This window comes from Geotrypetes seraphini, chromosome 3 (assembly GCF_902459505.1).
Source record: "Geotrypetes seraphini chromosome 3, aGeoSer1.1, whole genome shotgun sequence".
NCBI classification, from domain to species: Eukaryota; Metazoa; Chordata; class Amphibia; order Gymnophiona; family Dermophiidae; genus Geotrypetes; species Geotrypetes seraphini.
Window position 1 is genome coordinate 279,849,648 of NC_047086.1, and position 21,043 is coordinate 279,870,690.

The 21,043-nt window shown below is 42.1% G+C and overlaps 1 protein-coding gene across 5 annotated transcripts in view; it reads left to right on the forward strand.

Moving 5' to 3' along the window:
- Window positions 1-21,043, forward strand: part of LOC117358015 (centromere protein J-like) — a 324,580-nt gene that overhangs the window by 37,833 nt on the left and 265,704 nt on the right. For all 5 annotated transcript variants that reach the window (XM_033939403.1, XM_033939405.1, XM_033939406.1 and 2 more), the window contains exon 3: window positions 15,826-15,922. In XM_033939403.1, the coding sequence (XP_033795294.1) occupies window positions 15,826-15,922 (97 nt within the window). The remainder of the gene's footprint in view (window positions 1-15,825; window positions 15,923-21,043) is intronic.

Consider the following 21,043-nt stretch of genomic DNA (forward strand, 5'->3'; position numbering starts at 1 on the left):
AAGGCCTCGATTTCCAGATGAATCCTTGAGGCCCTTTCTTCAGTCTACATGCTTTCTTGGAAACAAATCTCCAGTTTCTGTCAAGACACATTCTTCTAGATGTGTGGCTTCTTCGTGGACTGAAGCTAGTGCTGTCTCCCCTGAGGAGATTTGCACCGCAGCAATGTGGTCCTTTCTAAACACATTTGCCCTGTTTTGCAGAGTGCATGTGATGGCGAGACACAGCTCTGCTTTTGGGTCCTCAGTCTTGAGGGTCAGCGCAGTGAGCCCACCCTACCTTTTTGGGTACTGTTTTTGTACATCCCACTTTCTAGAATATCTCACCTATTGCACTGGAAAAAGAGATTATGTATTTACGTTGGTAAGCTCTTTTGTCCCAGGACAAGCAGATAGTATATTCTCACATGTGGGTGACATCATCCATGGAGCCCAGTATAGACTGTGTAACTTTAATGTACTGTAACTTTAAGCTTTAGAAGCTTTAAGACTGCCCACACTGCACATGCATGAGTGCCTTCCCACCCAAATACCGGCTCGCAAGGTCGTCAATTTTTCGTTTGCCGTGGAGTGAAGAACACATTGTCGAGTTTTCCTTCCTGCTTTGTATTTTTCATTATTTCTTGTTACCTTTTTTCTTTTTCATCTTTTACAATTTCAAGTAAATTACTTTATTTTCATTTTCAGGGCCTGTAGATGTTTTTACAGCTTTTGTCCCCGCTGACGGCATCTTTTTTTTTGCCTTCCTCTTTGATGTTGAGAAGGAGAGAGGGAAAAAAGATGCTGTATGTCTTTTCTTCCCCCACCCCCCCAGACCTAACATTTCTCCCTTCCTCCTTACCCTCCCTCCATCCACAGGTCCAATTCTCTCCCTTTCTCTTCTCAACTGCCCTCCCATGCCATATCTATCCCTCCCTCTACACCACCCCAGGTCCACCATCTCTGCCTTTCTCTTTCCAACTGTCTTCCCTTCAAGTATCTCATTCCCCTTTCCTTCACAGCACCCCATGTCCAACTACTCTTCTTTTCTTTCCCTCCAGACCATTGCCTACCATCTCTCTCTCTCTAGTACCCTCTGTTTCAGGCACTATAAGTTCTTCCCCTTCAATCCCCAACCCCAGTCTGGCACATCTTTGAAACTCATCCCCCATTCTACTTTAAAAAACAAACAAAAACAAAACTAGTCCAGGGGGCTTCCTGTCTCAGCATGTCCTCCCCCTTCCCCTCAGCTTGCATCCATTTTTGTTGCAGGGGAATACCGGCTGTGGCAGCAACTCTGAAACGCAGCCTGCAGCCTCCCTCCTAGCTTTCCTTGTGCCACGGTCTGCCCCCAATGACGCAACTTCCTTTTTCAGCCTGGGCGGACCATGGCACAAGGAAAGCGCGGAGGGAGGCCGTGTTTCAGAGTCACTGCCGTAGCTGGCATATCCCTGCAACAAAAATGGATGCGAATGGAGGAGAAGGCGACGTCGGACGAGCGTGCTTAGAAGGGGGAAGATATACCAGCCCATGGGGGCCCCCTAGAACCTTGGAGCCCAGGGCAGCTGCCCTGTTTGCCCCCTCCCTCCCTCCCAACGACGTCCTTGGGTTGGATTATTCTCTGACTCCTGATGCAGGCTTCACAGCTGAAACACAGCTGTGCTATTTTATTGAAATCTGTGTAAATAAGACTGTTTTTCATTTCCACATTGACTGGTGGCCTTCTTTGACTTTTATTACCCCACAGAGTGGTTTATTTTTTACGGACATGGTGGACTTTTTTTCACCTGGCCTTTTTTCTACCATAATATGCAAACCTTTCCATGGCAAAACTGGAATACATTTTAAAATATATATCAGACTAAGCCTCTAAAATATCACTGGTCTAGTGATGACATTTTTGTGATTTTGACTGTAAGAAAATACACCCTAAAACAATTTTAAGTTCTTTCAGTGCATACCATCTTTCAATCAAATTTGACTACAGTACTCCCCCGAAATTCTCGGGGGTTCTGTTCCAGGAACCCCTGCGAATTTTGAAAAACCGCAAATGCAGTTTAGGAGTTGATCAAAGGCAGGAGAGGGCAGCTGGAGCGCTGGCAGGTGCTTAACTCTACTGATAAATTGTACTTACACAACAATCTCTGTTGATCGAAGGCAGGAGAGGGCAGCTGGGGCGCCGGCGAGTGCTGAAAATCATTTGCGGTATTTTTCTACTGCCTTTTCCTGGTACTAAAGTCAGGCTACACTAATCAGGAGCTCCTTTGACACGCCAGATAGCATGTCAAAGCAGCTCCTGATTGGTGTAACAATGACTTTAGTACCAGGAAGAGGTGATTGGAAAATAGCGTAAATTACTGAGTCTGCGATTCGCGAACTGCGAATTCATGAGGGTTTGCTGTACTTCACGGAAAATGTCAACTTTTTAGGCCCCCCTATGTTTCTATCAGAATTGGCTATATTCAGACATCTGTAAACAAGAAACTAATTGACAGATGTACGGTAACTACCTACACAACTCCAGCTTCTCTTACAAAAAAAGTCCATTATACTCGTACATCTCTAAGCCACACGTATTGTTGAATCTGCTCTTTCCCAAGAGATGGAGATAAATACCTCAAAATCTGGCTGAATCCTTCAAGCAAAAAAGCTACAACTTCAAAATAATCTCCCAAGAAGATTGCCTCTACCCTTAAAACACCTGTAGAAATCTTAGTGCAGTGCAAAGAAAAGAAAACCACAAAGAGTGCCCCTTACAGTGACATAATCCAGAACTGGATAAACATAGAAGAATCTAAAAAAGATCTACAGCTACTACTCTAGGAAGATGAATTACTGAAAGAGATATTCCTTGCTCCACCAATGCTGGCCTTCTGACATCCACTTAATTTGAAGCAAAAATTAGTTTAAAAAAAAAAAAGAAAATGTTCCAACAGAAACTGATAGAGAATGGTACATGTCCATACAATATACCGAGCTATAAACTGTGTCAACATATCACAGTCACTCACATGGAAAAAGCATTCAGCATAAAGGGGTCCTAATCATGTTCATCTTCAAATACTGTGTATATCATTCAGTGCCAAAAATACGAAAGATGCTGTGTTGGAAGAGACAAACCAGATGCTTAAGATAAGAATCAACCTAGTCAGACAATGCATATTAAACACCACAGAGCTAACCAGGGTGACATTTCTGTGGGAGAGCACTTCTGCATCAATGACTTTATGGTGAGAATATTGAGGTGAAGGAGATGTCGGACCAGCACACTTAGAAGGGGGAGAAAGAGCAGAAAGAGAAGTGGGAGAACAGAAAGAAATGTGAGCTATTTTGCCTGCATCAATCAGGGTCTTCTGAAGCGCTGATTGCGAAACCTGAGACCCATTTGAACTCATTTACATGTTTACATGCAGCTAAGTTTAAATTTTTTTTTACTTTTTGATTTGGTGAATTGACTCTTTGTCTTTCCATTTAAATATATTAAGTAACTTGATAAAAAGCACTTTATACACTCATTGTTGAGTAATGATTGAGAACTTGAGCCATTTTCAAAGGTGGGCTTTCTAGTTCACTGACGGTGTTTTTACCTTGTAACGGTTCTCTGAGCACAAGTGTGACTTAGTAAATGCTGTGAATATTTTGATATATAAGAACATAAGAAGTTGCCACCACTGGGTCAGACCAGAGGTCCATCACGCCCAGCGGTCCGCTCTTGCGGTGGCCCATCAGGTCTGTGACCTGTGAAGTGGTTCCTGACCATTTCTGTAACCTACCTCTACATCTATCTGTAACCCTCAATCCCCTCATCCTTTAGGAACCTATCTAAACCTTCCTTGAAACCCTGTAGTGTGCTCTGGCCTATCACAATCTCCGGAAGCGCGTTCCATGCCCAGATTGTATTCATTTGATCTATCTGAGAATATTGAAAGGACATTTTTAAAACAACCCAAGATCTTTGAAGTTAAAGTGATAAAATATTTTGACATCCACCAGATAGAACTTAACAAAGATCTGGGTTTTGCTATCTCATTATAAACCATAAAATTACAGTATACTGCTTTGTTACCCACTGATTGCCCATCCATCTCTTCCTGTTCTCCCCTCCCCCCCCCCCCACCTTTCCCTGTGGGACAGTCATTGGAATGCTTTTATGTTTCACTTATATGCTCTGATATTTATTTATTTATTTAATTCATTCATTCATTTTCTAGCCAGTTTTCTCCAAAGAGCTCAGGACTGGTTACAGGTTAACATACATAATATACAGTTAACAGGTTAGAATATGCCATAGTTACAGTACAAGTTTTTTTTTAATTTTTCTGGAACAAGTTTTTACCTAGTACAAGTTTTTATCCTTACTCGACACATACTAAGGCTCTAATACCAATATCTGTAATATATAGTTTACAGGTTAAAATTGCTAACATTTTATTCATTTCTGATCTGAAGAAGGTATTGCCTTTGAAAGCTTATCAAAAAATGTATTAAGTTAGTCCAATAAAAAGGTATCATCTTATTTCTCCGACGACAAGCAGGCATTATATTCTCACATGTGGGTGACATCATCCGTGGAACTTGGTATGAACACTACCAAGTGCACTGTCACTTTAAATCTTTAGGCAGTGGCTGGTGCCTTCCCTCTCAATGTCAGCTCCTGGGACCATTAGTTCTTAGTTTTCCTCAGCATGTCAGAATTCTTTTTGTGCCTTCCTGATATTAATTTTTTATTATTTTCTTCATCTTTTTCATTTTTTTTTTTTAGCATTCATAAGAACATAAGAGCTGCCATATTGGGACAGACCACAGATTCATCAAGTCCAGTATCCTTTTCCAACAGTGACCAACCCAGATAACAAGTACCTGGCAAGATCCCAAATGGTAAACATATTTTATGCTGCTTATCCTAGGAATAACTAGTGGACATTCATCTTAATAATGGCTTATGGTCTTATTTTTTAAAGAAATTATCCAAACCTTTTTTTAAACCCTGCCCTTGTTTTATTGAATATGGTTAACCTTTCTCTTTTGGCCTTCAGGCTACTTCGAAACCCTTTTTTGACCCAGAATGTCGACAGTTTTCAATATACTGTACTTTTCATGCAAGCTCCTCAGGCCATCGAGCCTTTTGACTTTGTGTCAGCTCTTTTTCCCTCTATATAAAGAGGGTGTTGAGCGGCTTCAAGAAATGTACTTGATGTAATCAGACCATTTCTAAAAAATTACAAAAACCTCGCTAAGGAAAAACGAAAAAATTTCTACTCCCTCAAAATTGGTAACATTACAACCAACAGTAGCAACCTCTTTAAACTGGTTAATGACCTATACAACATCGAGACTATCACAAACACTCATGAAGAATCTACATTAACCACCAACACCCTAGCAGACTTCTTCAACTCCAAGATTCAAAAATTAAGATCAACATTACCCACCAGGACCAATCCCCTCGAGCTGTTTCCCATTCTCCCAGACTCCGACATATCTAATCCAGACCCAGGGTCCAGAACTGACCTAAGCTGGAACCAATTCACAACAATCGATTGGCAAACCTTTAACACATACTACAACAAATATACCAACTCCTTCTGCAAGTTGGACACATGCCCCCCAAACGTTATGAAAACTGCGCCGACCCACTTCAAAGCCAACATGTTGACTTGGGTTAACTTTCTACTATACACAGGAAATTTTCCACCAGAACAAGGTCATATTATGATAACCCCTATCATAAAAAACGCGAAAGAACCACCTAACTCCCCATCTAACTACAGACCGATCACAAGCATCCCGCTATTCACTAAAATAGCAGAAGGGGTGGTAAAAGCTGAACTCTCCGCATACCTGGAAAAATTTAACATCCTAAGCGACAACCAATCGGACTTTCGCACAGACCACAGCACCGAAACCATCTTAGCCTCCCTACTCGACCACCTGCACACACTCTTTAGTCAGGGCTCAAGTGCCTTGATCTTACAACTCGAGCTGAGCAGCGCTTTTGACCTAGTTGACTATAACATTCTCCTAAAATGCCTGGCTCACATCGGCATCTCCGGCCAGGTCCTCAACTGGTTCCAAGGGTTCCTAAGAAATAGATCCTACAGGGTAATCAAGAACGACGCCTTCTCATATAGCTGGGACAACACCTGCGGTGTGCCGCAGGGCTCCCCCCTGTCCCCCACCCTGTTTAATATCTACCTTGCCTCCCTGGGAAACCTCCTACATAGCCTTAAGCTCAAATTTTTCATCTATGCAGATGACATTACAATAGCCATCCCTCTAACCAGTTTCACACCAGAACTACTCGCCTATATTACAAGCATACTCAATCAGATTGAACTCTGGATGCTATCATACAGACTAAAACTAAACCCTGACAAAGCTAAATTCTTCCTAGCCACCCCCAAAGACAAAATCAAAGACACCACAATTAAAGTGAAAGGAATGGCCTTTCCCCTCGAACAAACCTTAAAAATACTAGGAGTCACGCTGGACAAACATTTATCCCTAGAAAATCACACCGATCTCACAGTCAGGAAAAGCTTCTCGGTACTCTGGAAACTTCGCACCGTAAAAAAATACTTCGACAACACCTCTTTCCGCCTATTAGTACAATCCTCCATTCTCAGCAAACTGGACTACTACAATATCATATACTTGAGCTCCACGAAGAAAACCACCAGGAAACTAAAAATGATCCAGAACACCGCCGTCCGCCTCATTTTTGGCCTGAATAAATGGGAACACATCACCCCGTTTTACCACCAACTACATTGGCTGCCATTCGAAACCAGAGTCCTATTCAAGTTCGCCTGCTTCTGCTACAAAACAGCATTTGGTTCATTGCCAAGATACATCAATCCTCATTTCAATCTGAATTGTACCAATAAGAAATCCCGCAGAATCCAGCTGTTCGCCTTCCCCTCTCTAAAACTATGTCATCTCAAAAGATTCCTAGACAAAACCTTCGCCATCCAGGCGGCTAAGCTGAACCCATGGTTAGCCCAAATGGTACTCGAGGCTCCCACCTATTTCGGCTTCAGAAAGTTGATATGGTGTCTGTGTGTTTTTTAAATTTTATCAGCCGCTTCTTCAATCTTGTCTCCAAACAGATCATCATCACTAGTGGACATTCATCTTAATAATGGCTTATGGTCTTCTTTTTTTAAGAAATTATCCAAACCTTTTTTTAAACCCTGCCTTTGTTTTATTGAATATGGTTAACCTTTCTTTTTTGGCCTTCAGGCTACTTCGAAACCCTTTTTTGACCCAGAATGTCGACAGTTTTCAGTATACTTTTCATGCAAGATTCCTAGACATCCAGGCGGCTAAGCTGAACCCATGGCTAGCCCAAATGGTACTCGAGCTCCCACCTATCTCGGCTTCAGAAAATTATTCAAAACTCACCTATTCCGTGAACAGGAAGGAGTTGGTATATTTGTTGTAGTATGTGTTAAAGTTTTGCCAATCGATTGTTGTGAATTGGTTCCAGCTTAGGTCAATTCTGGACCCTGGGTCTGGATTAGATATGTCGGAGTCTGGGAGAATGGGAAACAGCTCGAGGGGATTGGTCCTGGTGGGTAATGTTGATCTTAATTTTTGAATCTTGGAGTTGAAGAAGTCTGCTAGGGTGTTGGTGGTTAATGTGGATTCTTCATGGGTGTTTATGATAGTCTCGATGTTGTATAGGTCATTAACCAGTTTAAAGAGGTTGCTACTGTTGGTTGTAATGTTACCAATTTTGTGGGAGTAGAATTTTTTTCGTTTTTCCTTGGTGAGGTTTTTGTAATTTTTTAGAAATGGTCTGATTACATCAAGTACATTTCTTGAAGCCGCTCGACACCCTTTTTATATAGAGGGAAAAAGAGCTGACACAAAGTCAAAAGGCTCGATGGCCTGAGGAGCTTGCATGAAAAGTATACTGAAAACTGTCGACATTCTGGGTCAAAAAAGGGTTTCGAAGTAGCCTGAAGGCCAAAAAAGAAAGGTTAACCATATTTAATAAAACCTGCTGAAACCTGCTGCTTCTGCCTCTATAATATTACAAAAATCAGACCCCCCCTCTTCTCTGAGCACACTACCAAAACCCTTATCTATGACCTCATCACCTCGTACTTAGATTACTGCAACTTGCTACTCCCAGGTCTTCCACTCAGCCATCTTTCTCCCCTTCAATCCGTTCAAAATTCAGCTACATGACTCATATTCCGCAAGAGCCATTATACTCACATTATCTCTCTCCTAAAGTCACTTCATTGGCTCCCCATCCGTTTCCAAATACAATTCAAACTCCTCTATCTCCCTCTTTGCCCCTCCCCCCGCGTGAGCTCCGCTCAGCCGGTAGGTTCCTCCTATCTGTGTCCTTCTCCTTCACTGCCAACTCCAGACTCCAACCCCCATTGTCTTGCTTCGCCATATGCCTGGAACAAACTGCCTGAATCCCTAAGGCAGGCTCCATCTCTGGCAGTGTTCAAGTCCAAGTTAAAAGCCCACCTTTTTGAGACTACTTTCAATTTTTAATTCCATTCACCTTGAGTTTGGCATACCCAACCCTATATGCCATGTCTGTCTGTCTGTCCAAGTTAGACTGTAAGCTTTTCTGAGCAGGTACTGCCCATTAAATGTCAAATGTACAGTGGTGCGTATGCCTTTCAGTGCTATAGAAGTGATAAATAGTAGTAGTAGTAATCCATATTTCTATTTATGAGCATAGATGACTGAAAAATGCATTTACCAAAAGAGTCTAGTGTCCTGACTTCCCTTCCTGGAGGAGCAGAAGCGTAAGACCTGGAATTGTGTGAGCATTTTAGAGCAGATTCTACAATGAAAGATTGATGTTGACGTTGTGTTCTCTCAAATCCTAGACACTTTTGTATTCTCTACATTGTGTCAGTTTTTTAGGAGCTACTTGGACAGACAGAGGGGTCTCCAAATTCTTAAAAGAGGGTATCTCTCATAACCTCTCTGTAGAAATTCTGATATTCAACGCTCTCTATGCGATGTCAGTGTATGTGGTATTGATGCAGGCTGAGTATCAGGTCCCGAATCTCCTGCCATGGTTGATGTCGATGCTGAAACAAAAATTTATTACACTGGATTTTGCTGGTTTTCAGTGTCCTCTTTTACAAAGGCAGACAGAGTTTACAACGAAAGTCCCGATAATCAGGACCTAGGCAACGCACATACCAACTGTGGGAGTCAGAGCCTGAAATAATAATAATAATAATTTTATTCTTATATACCGCCATATCCAGCGAGTTCTAGGCGGTTTACATCAATTAATTAAGATCTGCGATGACACGCAGATTTACAACATTTTATCAGAAATGCAAGCAGTGATGAGGGAGAGGATAGAAGGTAAGGTAGAGAAAGGGAGATCAAGAAGGAAGGAGAAGAGCAGTAAGGGGGGGGAGGGGGGAGGATTTATTGCTGGAGTAGGGGGGGATTAAGGGTCCTGTTCATGGAATAGGTGAGTTTTGAGTAATTTTCTGAAGCCGAGATAGGTGGGAGCTAGCCATGGGTTCAGCTTAGCCGCCTGGATGGCGAAGGTTTTGTCTAGGAATCTTGCATGAAAAGTATACTGAAAACTGTCGACATTCTGGGTCAAAAAAGGGTTTCGAAGTAGCCTGAAGGCCAAAAAAGAAAGGTTAACCATATTCAATAAAACAAGGGCAGGGTTTAAAAAAAGGTTTGGATAATTTCTTAAAAAAAGAAGACCATAAGCCATTATTAAGATGAATGTCCACTAGTAATGATGATCTGTTTGGAGACAAGATTGAAGAAGCGGCTGATAAAATTTAAAAAACACACAGATACCATATCAACTTTGGCTATGCCTGTCAGTCCTCTTCTTCTAGAAAATACTCTGCTCCATCTAGATGTTTACCCTATTCCAAAACGTTGTTATAGTCAGCCATCTTCATTATCCTCTAGGCCTGCTGGTCAGCGTTCCTATGCAAAACAAAAAAAGACTCAAATTTCAACCTCATTCTTATTCCGAACAGCAGTTGTCTTTTTGACTCTTTTCTAGAAAGCATTGCCAGCATTCCCCTCATTCTACCTCTCACTCTCTCTGTAAGAGGCAGAGTGCTCTATTTTTACCAACATTGGACTCTTTTCACAACAGATTAGTGGGTGCTTTGAGTTGTTACTCAGGGCTGTGCCCTATGTCTGATCAAAAAGCCTCCAAACCACCCACCAAAAGAGTCTCTATTCAGCTCTCTTCAGAAGACCGTCTTTCACCAGGAACTCTTAGCCCTTTTCCAGCTAAATGCAATAGAACCTGTTCCTCTGCAGGAGAGGAGTCAGGGGTTCTACTCTCAAGTATTTCTTAAAAAAACAGAGACCTTTAACCTATTCTAGACTCTGAGGCCTAAACAAATTTTTGCTGAAGGAGAAGTTTCACATGGTCTCTGTAGGAACCTTTCTACCCCTACTAGAAAAAGGAGATTAAATTTGCTCTCTAGATCTTAAAGAAGCTTACACTTACATATCCATCCTACCTGTTCACAGGAATTATCTCCGCTTCCACTTAGGTTCATGACACTTCCAATACAAGCCCTTTCAGACTAGCCTCTGCTACTCATATCTTCACAAAACGCCTAGTAGTAGTTGCAGCAACCCTTTGCATAGGGTTACCAAACGTCCGGATTCCCACGGATATGTCCTCCTTTGAGGATATGTCCAGGGGTGTGGACGGCTTTTAAAAACCCGGCACTTTGTCCGGGTTTTGAAAAGCCTTCTCAAATCACGTCAGGCAGGGAGGAAATCCGCACATGCGCGGACTTCCTCCCTGACCGACAAGAGCAGGTAGTGGGGGGCGGGGCTAGGGTGAATCTGGGGGCGGAATTAGGGCATTACAGGGCGGGGATGGTCAGAACTGGGCGGGCCTGGGGCGGGGCTAGAGTTCCAGATTGGAAAATCTGGCAACCCTATTTTAACAGCCAGAACGTGCAAGTGCCAATTTTCCAAAACCAACTTAGCGGTACCGAATATCAACCCTGCCCCTAACCATGGCTCTTAAGACGTTTGGCACTGCTAAGCATCTGTGTAGATGCGATTCCAACACTGTGTTTTGTAGGTGCTTCCCTACTTAGATGAGTGGTTGGTCAAGGCTTCATCAAAGCAAGCAGCTCAGTAGTAGTAGTAGGATTTGCCAACTACCAAAAGTCACATCTACAGCCATTTCAATCCTTGGAGTTCATAGGAGCATTCTTGAATGCAATGCAGAGTTGGGCTTTTCTACTCAAACAGAGGGTCAGCAATCTCCACCCTCAAGTGCACTTCCACACTCCAGATGTTAATGCCTTCTCGGTCACATGGCATCAACAGTTCACATGACCCCATTCACATGTCTTCTTTTCAGAATCCCACAGTGGACCTTATCAGCCCAATGGTTCCAAGCCATGGGATCCCTATCTGCTCCAGTATAAATGACCCCAGATCTACGGCATTCTACTACTACTACTACTACTACTACTACTACTATTAATTATTTCTATAGCGCTACCAGACGCACGCACAGAGTCACAAAGAATAAGAAAACAGTCCCTGTTCAAAAGAGCTTACAATCTAAACAGGCAAGACAGATAAACAGCGGGCTGAGTTGGAGGGCAGAGGAGTAGGGTTAAGGATTGAAAGCTATATCAAAACGACACCACACAATCTTATTCAGGGTCTCCTTTTCTATCCCACTCTCCATCAAAAACTTCTAACCACAGATGCTTCATTGGTGGGCTAGGGAGCTTATCTAGACAGACTCCACATTCAAGGAGCATGGCCTTGCCATGAACAGACCCTCTATATCAATCTTCTAGAGCTATGAGCAATAGGAAATGCTCTCAAAACATTCCAGGACTGTTTCCTTCAACAGGTAGTACTTGTCTATATTGACAACCAGGTTGCAATGTTCTATGCGAACAAACAGGGAGGCACAGGATCTTATCCCCTTTGTCTGGAGGTAATTGAGATATAGAATTGTGCCAATTCTCAGGCCGGTTTATTTAGTGGGAAGCAGAATGTGTTAGCAGACAAGTTGAGAAGACTTCTTTAGCCTCACAAATGGTCTATCAGCATGACCGTCTTGCATCCAATTTTCTCTCAGTTGGGAACACTGGATATAGATCTCTTCGCTTCTACCCAGAACAGCAAACTTCCACAATCCTGTTCCAGACTTGTTTCCCCATTGTGCCGGACACCTTTCTACTTCATAGGGGGTATAGGCTTCTCTGAGCTTTTCCTATGATCCCCATGATCCTAATAGCACCTTCCTGGCCACACCATGTCTACTTTCTACTTCTCCTAGAGTTCTCATCCAAGAAGCTGTGGAAGTTGCAACAGTTTCCAATATTAAACAGATAAACATATAAACAGATAAATTTATTTCTATAAACAGATAAATTCCTTTAGCCTTTTGACTGCAGTATCTGCTATCTCAGAAGTGTCTAGAAAGCCTTTTACTCGGCTTTGTTATTACTTTAGGTGGATAATTTTCTCTTCTTGCATTCTCTGGAACCCATTACCTGGCCTCTTCCATTGATACTAGACTACCTTCTATATCTCTTCAAAGCTGGTCTAAAATTCAACTCAGACTTTATCTCAGTGGTATCAGTGTGTTCCATTCACATCTAGACAAATAGCCTCTTTCTGTTCATCCTTCAGCAATCTGTTTCATGAAAGACCTCTTTCAAACAAAACTATTTATCAAGTCTCCACCTGTTGCTTGGGATCTGAATGTGGTTCTTTCTGTTCTCATGAAGTTTCCCTTTGAGCCACTTTCATCTTGCTTTCTGAAACGTCTCACTTTAAAAATTGTTTTCCAGACTCTGAGAGGAGGAGCTTAGTCAAGATGGCAGCTGGTAGCTCATCCCGAGACGCTGCGGTGTCGCTGGGGTAACTTTTCTTACCTTTTGCTGATGGTGAAAAGGAAATCAAAGGTCTCTAACCTATCCTTCATCTTCAAGATCCTGGAAAAAACAGTATTAAACCAATTACACTCCTTCATCAACAAACAAGAGTCCTATCCGCATTCCAGTTGGGATTCAGGAAATTCCACAGTACTGAAACTGTCCTTCTTGACATCATCGACGATTGCTGGAAACTCATGGATAAGAGCAATGATATTCTTCTGGTGCTGCTGGATCTCAGCGCAGCATTCCACACTGTTAACTGTCCTCTCCTTATTGCGTGGCTCTCTGAAATTGGAATCCGAGATGCTGTGTTATGATAGTTTGCCTCCTTCCTGAATAATAGATCCCAAAGCGTACTGCTCAACTATATGCTATAAAAATTGAAACCATTCAAATAAGGTATTCTGTAGGGGGCTCTGCTCTGCTCTGTTATTTAATCTCTACATTAGACCAGTCCTAAACATAGCCTGCAAATACAGATTTACTCTTTTGCGGATGACATCCAACTATACCTACCGCTAGGAGAAATCCATGATGCTCAGATCACAATACTCCTAAAATGCCTCTCGGAAATAAAAAACTGGATGTCCATCAACAAATTACAATTAAACACCTCCAAAACAGAACTCCTTTGTACCCGCAAAGATTACTGCAACTGCGCCCATCCTTCGCTAAGCTGGGACTTGACTATCATAACTGTGAAGGACCAAGTACGCAGCCTAAGAATACTCCTTGACTCCAACCTATCGCTTTCCAACCATATCTCTTAGGTGGTATCTTCCTCATTTTACTATGTACGACAACTCCGAAAAATAAGGAACTATTTTTCTGAGTCTGATTTCACCCATCTACTCTATGCCTTAGTCCTCTCCCACATGGACTACTGCAACGCCCTATACAACGATCTCACGGCAAAGAAATACAACGTCTCCAGCATGTACAAAACATAGCAATCAGACTGACTGGCTGACCGTAGCCAAATGTTGTGTCTTCAAGGGCCTGATGCTAGTGTTCAGAACCTTATATGACATGGCGCTGGGCTACATGATGACTAAGCTTCCTTCATAGTGCCAAACAGATCCCTCTGCTCTCAAGATGAAATATGCCTCAAAATATCCCCTGGTCGTGCCCTTTTAACTGCAAACCGCCAAACAACGTTCCACTTCATACTGAGCCACTGGAATCAACTGTCCCCGCAGATCAGACCCCTTAAAGGACTCCTCAATTTTAGAAAAGCAATAAAAACATACCTCTTCACCTATCTCCCCTGCCTAAGGCCAATAGATTACAAAGAAATATTAATGTATATTGGTACTAGATCCTCGGTATGTGTCACATAGGATAAAAACATATTGATAAATCTTGCACTGTAAGTTTGTCAAATTTATCTTGTAAACTGTATATTGGTATTAGATCCCTAGTATGTGTCGAGTTAGGATAAAACTATATTGAAAAACCTTGCTCTGTAACTGTGGCAAACTGTAACTTGTGAACTCTATACTGTGTATATTGGTATTAGATCCCTAGTATGTGTAGAATTAGGATAAAACTTGCATCAAAAAACTTGTACTGTACTAAGGCAAATTGTAACCTGTTAACAGTATATTATGTATGTTAACCTATTGAGCTCTTTGGGGAGAAAAGGATAGAAAATGAATTAAATAAATAAATCTCCACTTGGCTAGTGGACTGTATCTCCTTCATGTATTCTCAAGGCTGTGAAACAGCCCACAATGTGTGGGTTATGGCTGCCTCAGTAGCTCATTTCCACTCTGTATCTGTTGAGGACATCTGCAATGCGGCAACTTGGTGCTCAATACATATCTTTACATTTCATTACTCTTTGGAACAAAACTCCAAAAGAGATAGTTGATGTAGACAAGCAGTTTAGCAAAATCTTTTCACTTCCTAAGTGCCACCTTTCTCCAGACTTCTGTTTATTCTATGTACAGTACTCCCCCAAAATTCACAGGGGTTCCGTTCCAGGAACACCTGCGAATTTTGGAAAAACCACGAATATGGTTTAGTAGCGGATCGAAGGCAGGAGAGGGCAGCTGTGGCGCTGGCAGGTGCTGAAAATCAGGGGCGGGATCATGCTTAGTATTTTCCAACCGCCTCTTTCTGGTACTAAAGTCAGGCTATACCAATCAGGAGCTGCTTTGACACGCTATCTGGCATGGTCATAGCAGCTCCTGATTGGTATAGCCTGACTTTAGTACCAGGAAGAGGCGGTCAAGAAATACCACGAAAGACCGAGTCCATGATTCGTGAACTGCAAATTCTCAGGGGAATACTGTATACCCTTTTCCAAACTCATGATCCTGGCAGCTTGGAAGTCCCACATGTGAGAATATAATGCCTGCTTGTCCTCGGAGAAAGCAAAGATGCTTACTAATAGCTGATTTATCTTCCATTGTTATTATGTCTACACACTCTCTCTGTCATTAGTCTACACTCTCAATCTGTATTCTCCAATGTCATGTACCCTCCTGGAAATGTCCAGCTCTCTTCTTATGTAATCCGCTTTGAACCGCAAGGCACAAGCGGAATAAAAATCACTAATGTAATGTAATGTAATGTAATAGCAGGTGTTTCTCTCAGAACAGGAGGCATATATTCTCACAACTTGCCCAATTCCCCTAGTTGGGTTCTTAGCTTTTTTACTAAACTGATAGTCCCGCTAGCCATTGTTGGGCAGGAAGGCTCTGGCACATACGCAGTAAGGGTGCTGCCTAAAGATTTAGGGATAATTCACTTAGCAGTGTCTGTACTTGGTTCCGTGGATGACGTCGCCCACATGTGAGAATATATGCCTGCTAGCCTCTGAGAACACCCACAACAGGTAAGAATCTTTTCTTTTCTCTTTTGTTTAATTTCTATTTATTACATTATTGAACACAAAAGTATACAGTACAATATGTATAACATATTGGAATTTTTCCAGAGTTTAGGCCAGCAAGAGCAGCTCATGATACAAAAGATGGAGCAACTGCAAAGACTAGTAAAAGAACAGCAGAAGATAATCACTCTCATTAACCCAGGTACTACATTTTCACTATCATGTTCTGCTAGAATGCTGATTTTACTTTTCTGTTTTCAGCACACCACTCATTCATTGTGGTGTACTAAAATGTACTGTATATACGCAAATATAAACCGAGATTTGGGGGCCAAAAAATATGGCTCAAAAATGGAGGTCTCAGTTTATATTTGGGACAGCACAGACCAGCCCCCCCTCCTGAACCTGTTTGCAGGCCTCCACTGGACCTGCCATGAGACCTAGTGATCCAGCGGTGGCTGGGACATCAAGTTCACGGCAGCCAATCAGCTAGCGGCTCTGCACAGGCTGGAGCGATCTTCCTTGAGTCTCATGAGAACTCGCGGCGGCCAATTAGCTAGCGGTTCTGCACAGGCAGGAGCGAAGGAAGGTTGTTCCTGCTACAATTCACCGCTGGACCACCAGGGATACTTAAGGTATGCAGGGGAGGTGGGAAGGAGATAAAAAATAATTATAATCGGGCTGGGACAGGAGGCGGGAGGGATCCCTCCTATCCCGGCCAATACTGGGCCACCAGTGATATTTAAGGTACGCAGGGGAGGCGGGAGGGAGATAAAAATAATTAGAATTGGACTGGGACAGGAGGCGGGAGAGATCCCTCCTGTCCCAGCCACTTCTGGACCATCAGGTCTCACGGCAGGCCCGGTGGAGACCTTCAAGGCATCGGGAGGGAGGGGGGGAAAGGGTACAGAACCTGGCAGGGAGGGAGGGGGGCTGGGTGCAGAGCCTGGCAGTGCATGAGAAGGAGTGAGTGAGGGGGGCTGGATGCAGAGCCTGGCAGAGAAGCGAGGGAGGGGGAACAGGGTGCAAAGTCTGGCAGGGCAAGGCAAGGCACCTTCACTTGAATATTAAACTCACACACACAGTTTATATTCGAGTCGGCCTTTTTTCCTCCTTTTTGGGGGGAAAACCGGTTACCTTGGTTTAAATTTGGGTCAGTTTATATTTGAGTATATATGCTATTTCTTGATATCTAATGAAAAATTGAGGAAATTGCTAGGCCATTCCCATTGCTGGAGTGGGGTTTGATAAAGGTTTGGATAATTTCCTAAAAGAGAAGTCCATAAGCCATTATTGGGATGGCTTGGGGAAATCCACTGCTTATTCCTAGGCTAAACAGCATAAAATCTGTTTGACTACTTGGGATCTAGCTAGGTAATTGGTACCTGGGTTGGCCACTGTTGGAAACAGGATACTAGGCTTGATGGACCTTTGGTCTGTCCCAGTATGTCAATTCTTATGTTCTTATGCTAAATTTAAAGTATATAGTGTCAGCCACATCATAGTAATTGGCTGGCCTTGATTATTTCTTCCTTTGTTTTATCCATTGACTTAAACTGACAAGGAAATAGTTATTGCAGAAGGGAGCATTTAATTGGATAGACAAAGATCCAAAATGTCAAAGAATAGGAAAGGATGAGCTGCAGTTACCCAGTTCTTGGAGAGAGACTCTTTGGCCAGCCTTGGTTTTGAACTTACATCCCCAATGCAGTGTAGTTATTTGTAGTCCTTGATTCTACCCATTGAAATTGATGCTGCAGGTTCTAAAATGCTTCAGGATAAAGTTGCTTGGAATCCAGGAGTGTCCTAAAATCTCTTCCTTGGAACTTAGTATCTTGGTAACTCTGGTGTTGTTGGTCTACTCCCTTGCTAGAAGCTAATGTCTGTGGAATTACTGGCATGCAGTACAGGGGCATAGAGAAAATAAAGGATACCTTTTCTTGGTGAGTTAAGGAGCTTGTGAGGGGGAAGAGGGATAATTTAAAGACTGCAGAGGAAGGGTGGAAGGGAGATAAGATGCTGATGGGGAAATCAGCACTTAGAACTCAGAAAGGAGATTGGAGGCTACCAGGAGTGATCAGGACTCAGGAGAGGGATCAGAAGCTGCTGAGAAGAAGTCAGGAGAGTGATCTGGAGGGGAATGATCAAGATGCTTGGGGGAAGGGGAATCATTTTATTCACTGACTTTAATGCGTATATAAACAATCGCAACAACAAAAAAGAAATTAAAACTGTGCTGCTGAATACATTGCTTGCACTGCTGTTCCTAAAAATCATAGTCAAATACATTGAATCCAATGTGGTTCACCAGACCAATCCAGACATGTGGGTTGTGTTCCTCTATCAGCAGATGGAAAATGAGAGCAAAGGATTGAACTACTGTCTCTAACAGTAGGCACCAAGATATAGAATGTGGGGATTAATGTGGTGACTCTAAACATAGACATAGGGCTCCTTTTACTAAGCTGCGATAGCGGTTTTAGCGCACACGCTAGACCTTAACGCCAGCATTGAGCTGGTGTTAGTTCTAACTGCGTAGCGCAGGTTTAGCATGCGCTAAAATCCTGCGCGTGCTAAAAACACTATCGCAGCTTAGTAAAAGGAGCCCATAATGTTTTTGAAGCTTTTTCTAACTTAACATTTCTAAGACTCCTAAATTTCCTCTTTTCTCCTTGGCCTATATTCTAAGATCTTCTTCATTCCCTCCTTTCTGTATTTGCATCAGTTCACCCATTATGGCATTCTTGGACCCTCTGCATTAAGGTGTGAGTCAGAGGACCCCATATGCACTGTTTCTCTTTATACTCATTCATTCCCTCCTTTTTTTTTTCTTTTTACTGTTCTCTATATCAATTCATTCACATATACTCATACCAGTACTGTGTCATCCTTTTCAGTAGCATTCATTAGCTTTTTATCCAAATTTAAACCCTTTGATTGTATCTCATGAAAGTCTCATCTATTTCTTTTTGTTCACACTTACGGTACTAGATTCTCTGTCATATTGTACTTCCAGTTGATGAAGGAGTTTCTCTGAGTTTCGGTTCAATCTTCTCTTTCCTTTACCCAATACCTGCCATCTTTGTGGAATTATCTGGGTCTGTCTCTGCTCAAATTTCTTTGTACTGGAGGAGATAGATTTAGCAGTCCCATTCTTTTCATTCCTTTCATTATTTCTTCCATTATGTATGTTCTTATGTCATAATTCCTGAGATAGATACATTAGGCCAAAGGGGTAGAGCCAGCAATGTTGGATGCTTTCACTTCTCAATTTTTAGTTATGTCCTGGAATTTTTGCTTTCTATGTATCTGCATATATTTCCAATGTATGGTTCCCTCACTTGAATTACCCTAAAGACTAAGCTGCTCATAGGATCTTTTTTTGTTGTAATAATGTAGGCACATCACTAATGTCCCTTGGTCTCCTCTCTTTTCACAGTCCAATGATCTGTACACTCTCTCTATATTCAGGTTTTTTACCTTCATATGTAGACTTACTTCTGAGAGCACTTCTAAGACATACTTTCTTTACTAGTTCTCTAATCCATTCTTGGACTCTGATAAAATGTAGAGCTGAAAACAGTAGTATGGTCATGGTCTCTTTATCTGAGCTGAGTACTGTATATTCATTTGATGTAAACAAATAAAAAAGCCAGACACGGCTAATGCCAGCTTCAGGGGACATATATTCATATCCAAATTTCCAGAGATGGCAGAAAAAAGAAGACATACACTTATCACATTCAATTATGGGATATGTATCATCCCTTCAAAAACAGAGAAGATTGACCTTTTTCCACCAGTCCCCTATAGGTACCACTGAAACATCTTTGTTTGCACATGCCCTTACTATAGTGGTAAGTGGAAGAGATCATCATCATTAAATAAATAAATTTACTGCAACTGAGATCCCTGCACAAACTTTAGTGATACAGTAACTTGGGGACCCCATTAAGATCATTGTTTCCTTTGGGCACATAAGTCTAACTATATGTGAACAATGTCACCCAGCATTTATTTGTTTTTGTAAATTTCTTTATTAGTGAGCAAAATGCAGAACAACTACAGCGAAATATAGCATAAAGAAGCTGGTATGATCATAACAATAATACAAACCTGTTCAAAAAGTATGAACAATAAAATACAAAAAACTCATATTTATAATCGTTCTTCTCTATTTTTGAAATATGAAAGTCTCTCCCCGACCCCCCCCTCCTCATGATCAAAAGAAACAGCCAAACATCCACTCTACTCCAGCAAAATGCAATCAAATCAGTTCCTCTGCTAGAGAGAGGTCAAGGGTTCTATTCCAGGTTCTATTCTCATACCAATAAAAGACAGGGGTGTTTGAGCGATTCTTGACTTGTGGAAGCTCAACAGATATCTTCTCAGAGAAAAATTTTTGTATGGTTTCCCTAGAATCCTTTCTTCCCATGATTCAGCTCAAACTGGGCTTTTGCTCTCTAAACCTCAATGTGGCCTATACTTGTATCTTCATTCTTCCAGCCCACATGAAGTTCCTGTGCTTCTGCTTCAGAACTCTGCATTGCCAATACGATTATAAAGTCTTGTCATTTGGTTTGCCCTCAGCTTCTCATGTTTTCATGTCTAGCAGTGGTAGCAGCAGTTCTGCACAGGTGGGGCATACATGTCTTTTTCTACCTTGATGACTGTTTGATTAAAGCATCTTCCAAGCAGTTGGCACTAATATCCATTCAATCTGCCATCCGTCTCCCAGAACTTCTGGGATTTGTAGTCAGTTACTTCAAATCTCAATGATTATAATTCATTGGAATCCTTCTGAACATGATTCAAGGCAGATCTTTCCTGCAAAGAATGGACAAAACAGTAAGTCTGTCCAGATAGACTTCCAGATTCACACAGGTTTCTACTCATCAATTGCTATGTCTCAATAGGCCACAGGAGTTCAACTGGCTATGTCACGCCACTAGCTTGACTCCATTTTTGAGCACCTTGTTAGGCTCTCATCTCAGTGGTCTCAAGCTATGGGGGCTTTTATAGACCGAATCCACATTACACAGGCACTCCACTACTCTCTTCAGGGGTACCACACAATCTAGCCGAGGGACTTTTTCTTTCAATCCCCTCCACATCAGAAAATTCTAACCATGGAGAATTCCATGATAGGTTAGGAAGTCCATCTCAATGGCCTTCACACACAGGGTTCTTCATCCCAACAGGAGAGAACATATTATATCAATATCCTCAAATTGTGAGTGATCTGGCATGCCCTCAGAACTTTTTAGAACTACCTCCTTAATCAGGTAGTTCTTGTTCACATGAACAACCAAGTAGTGATGTA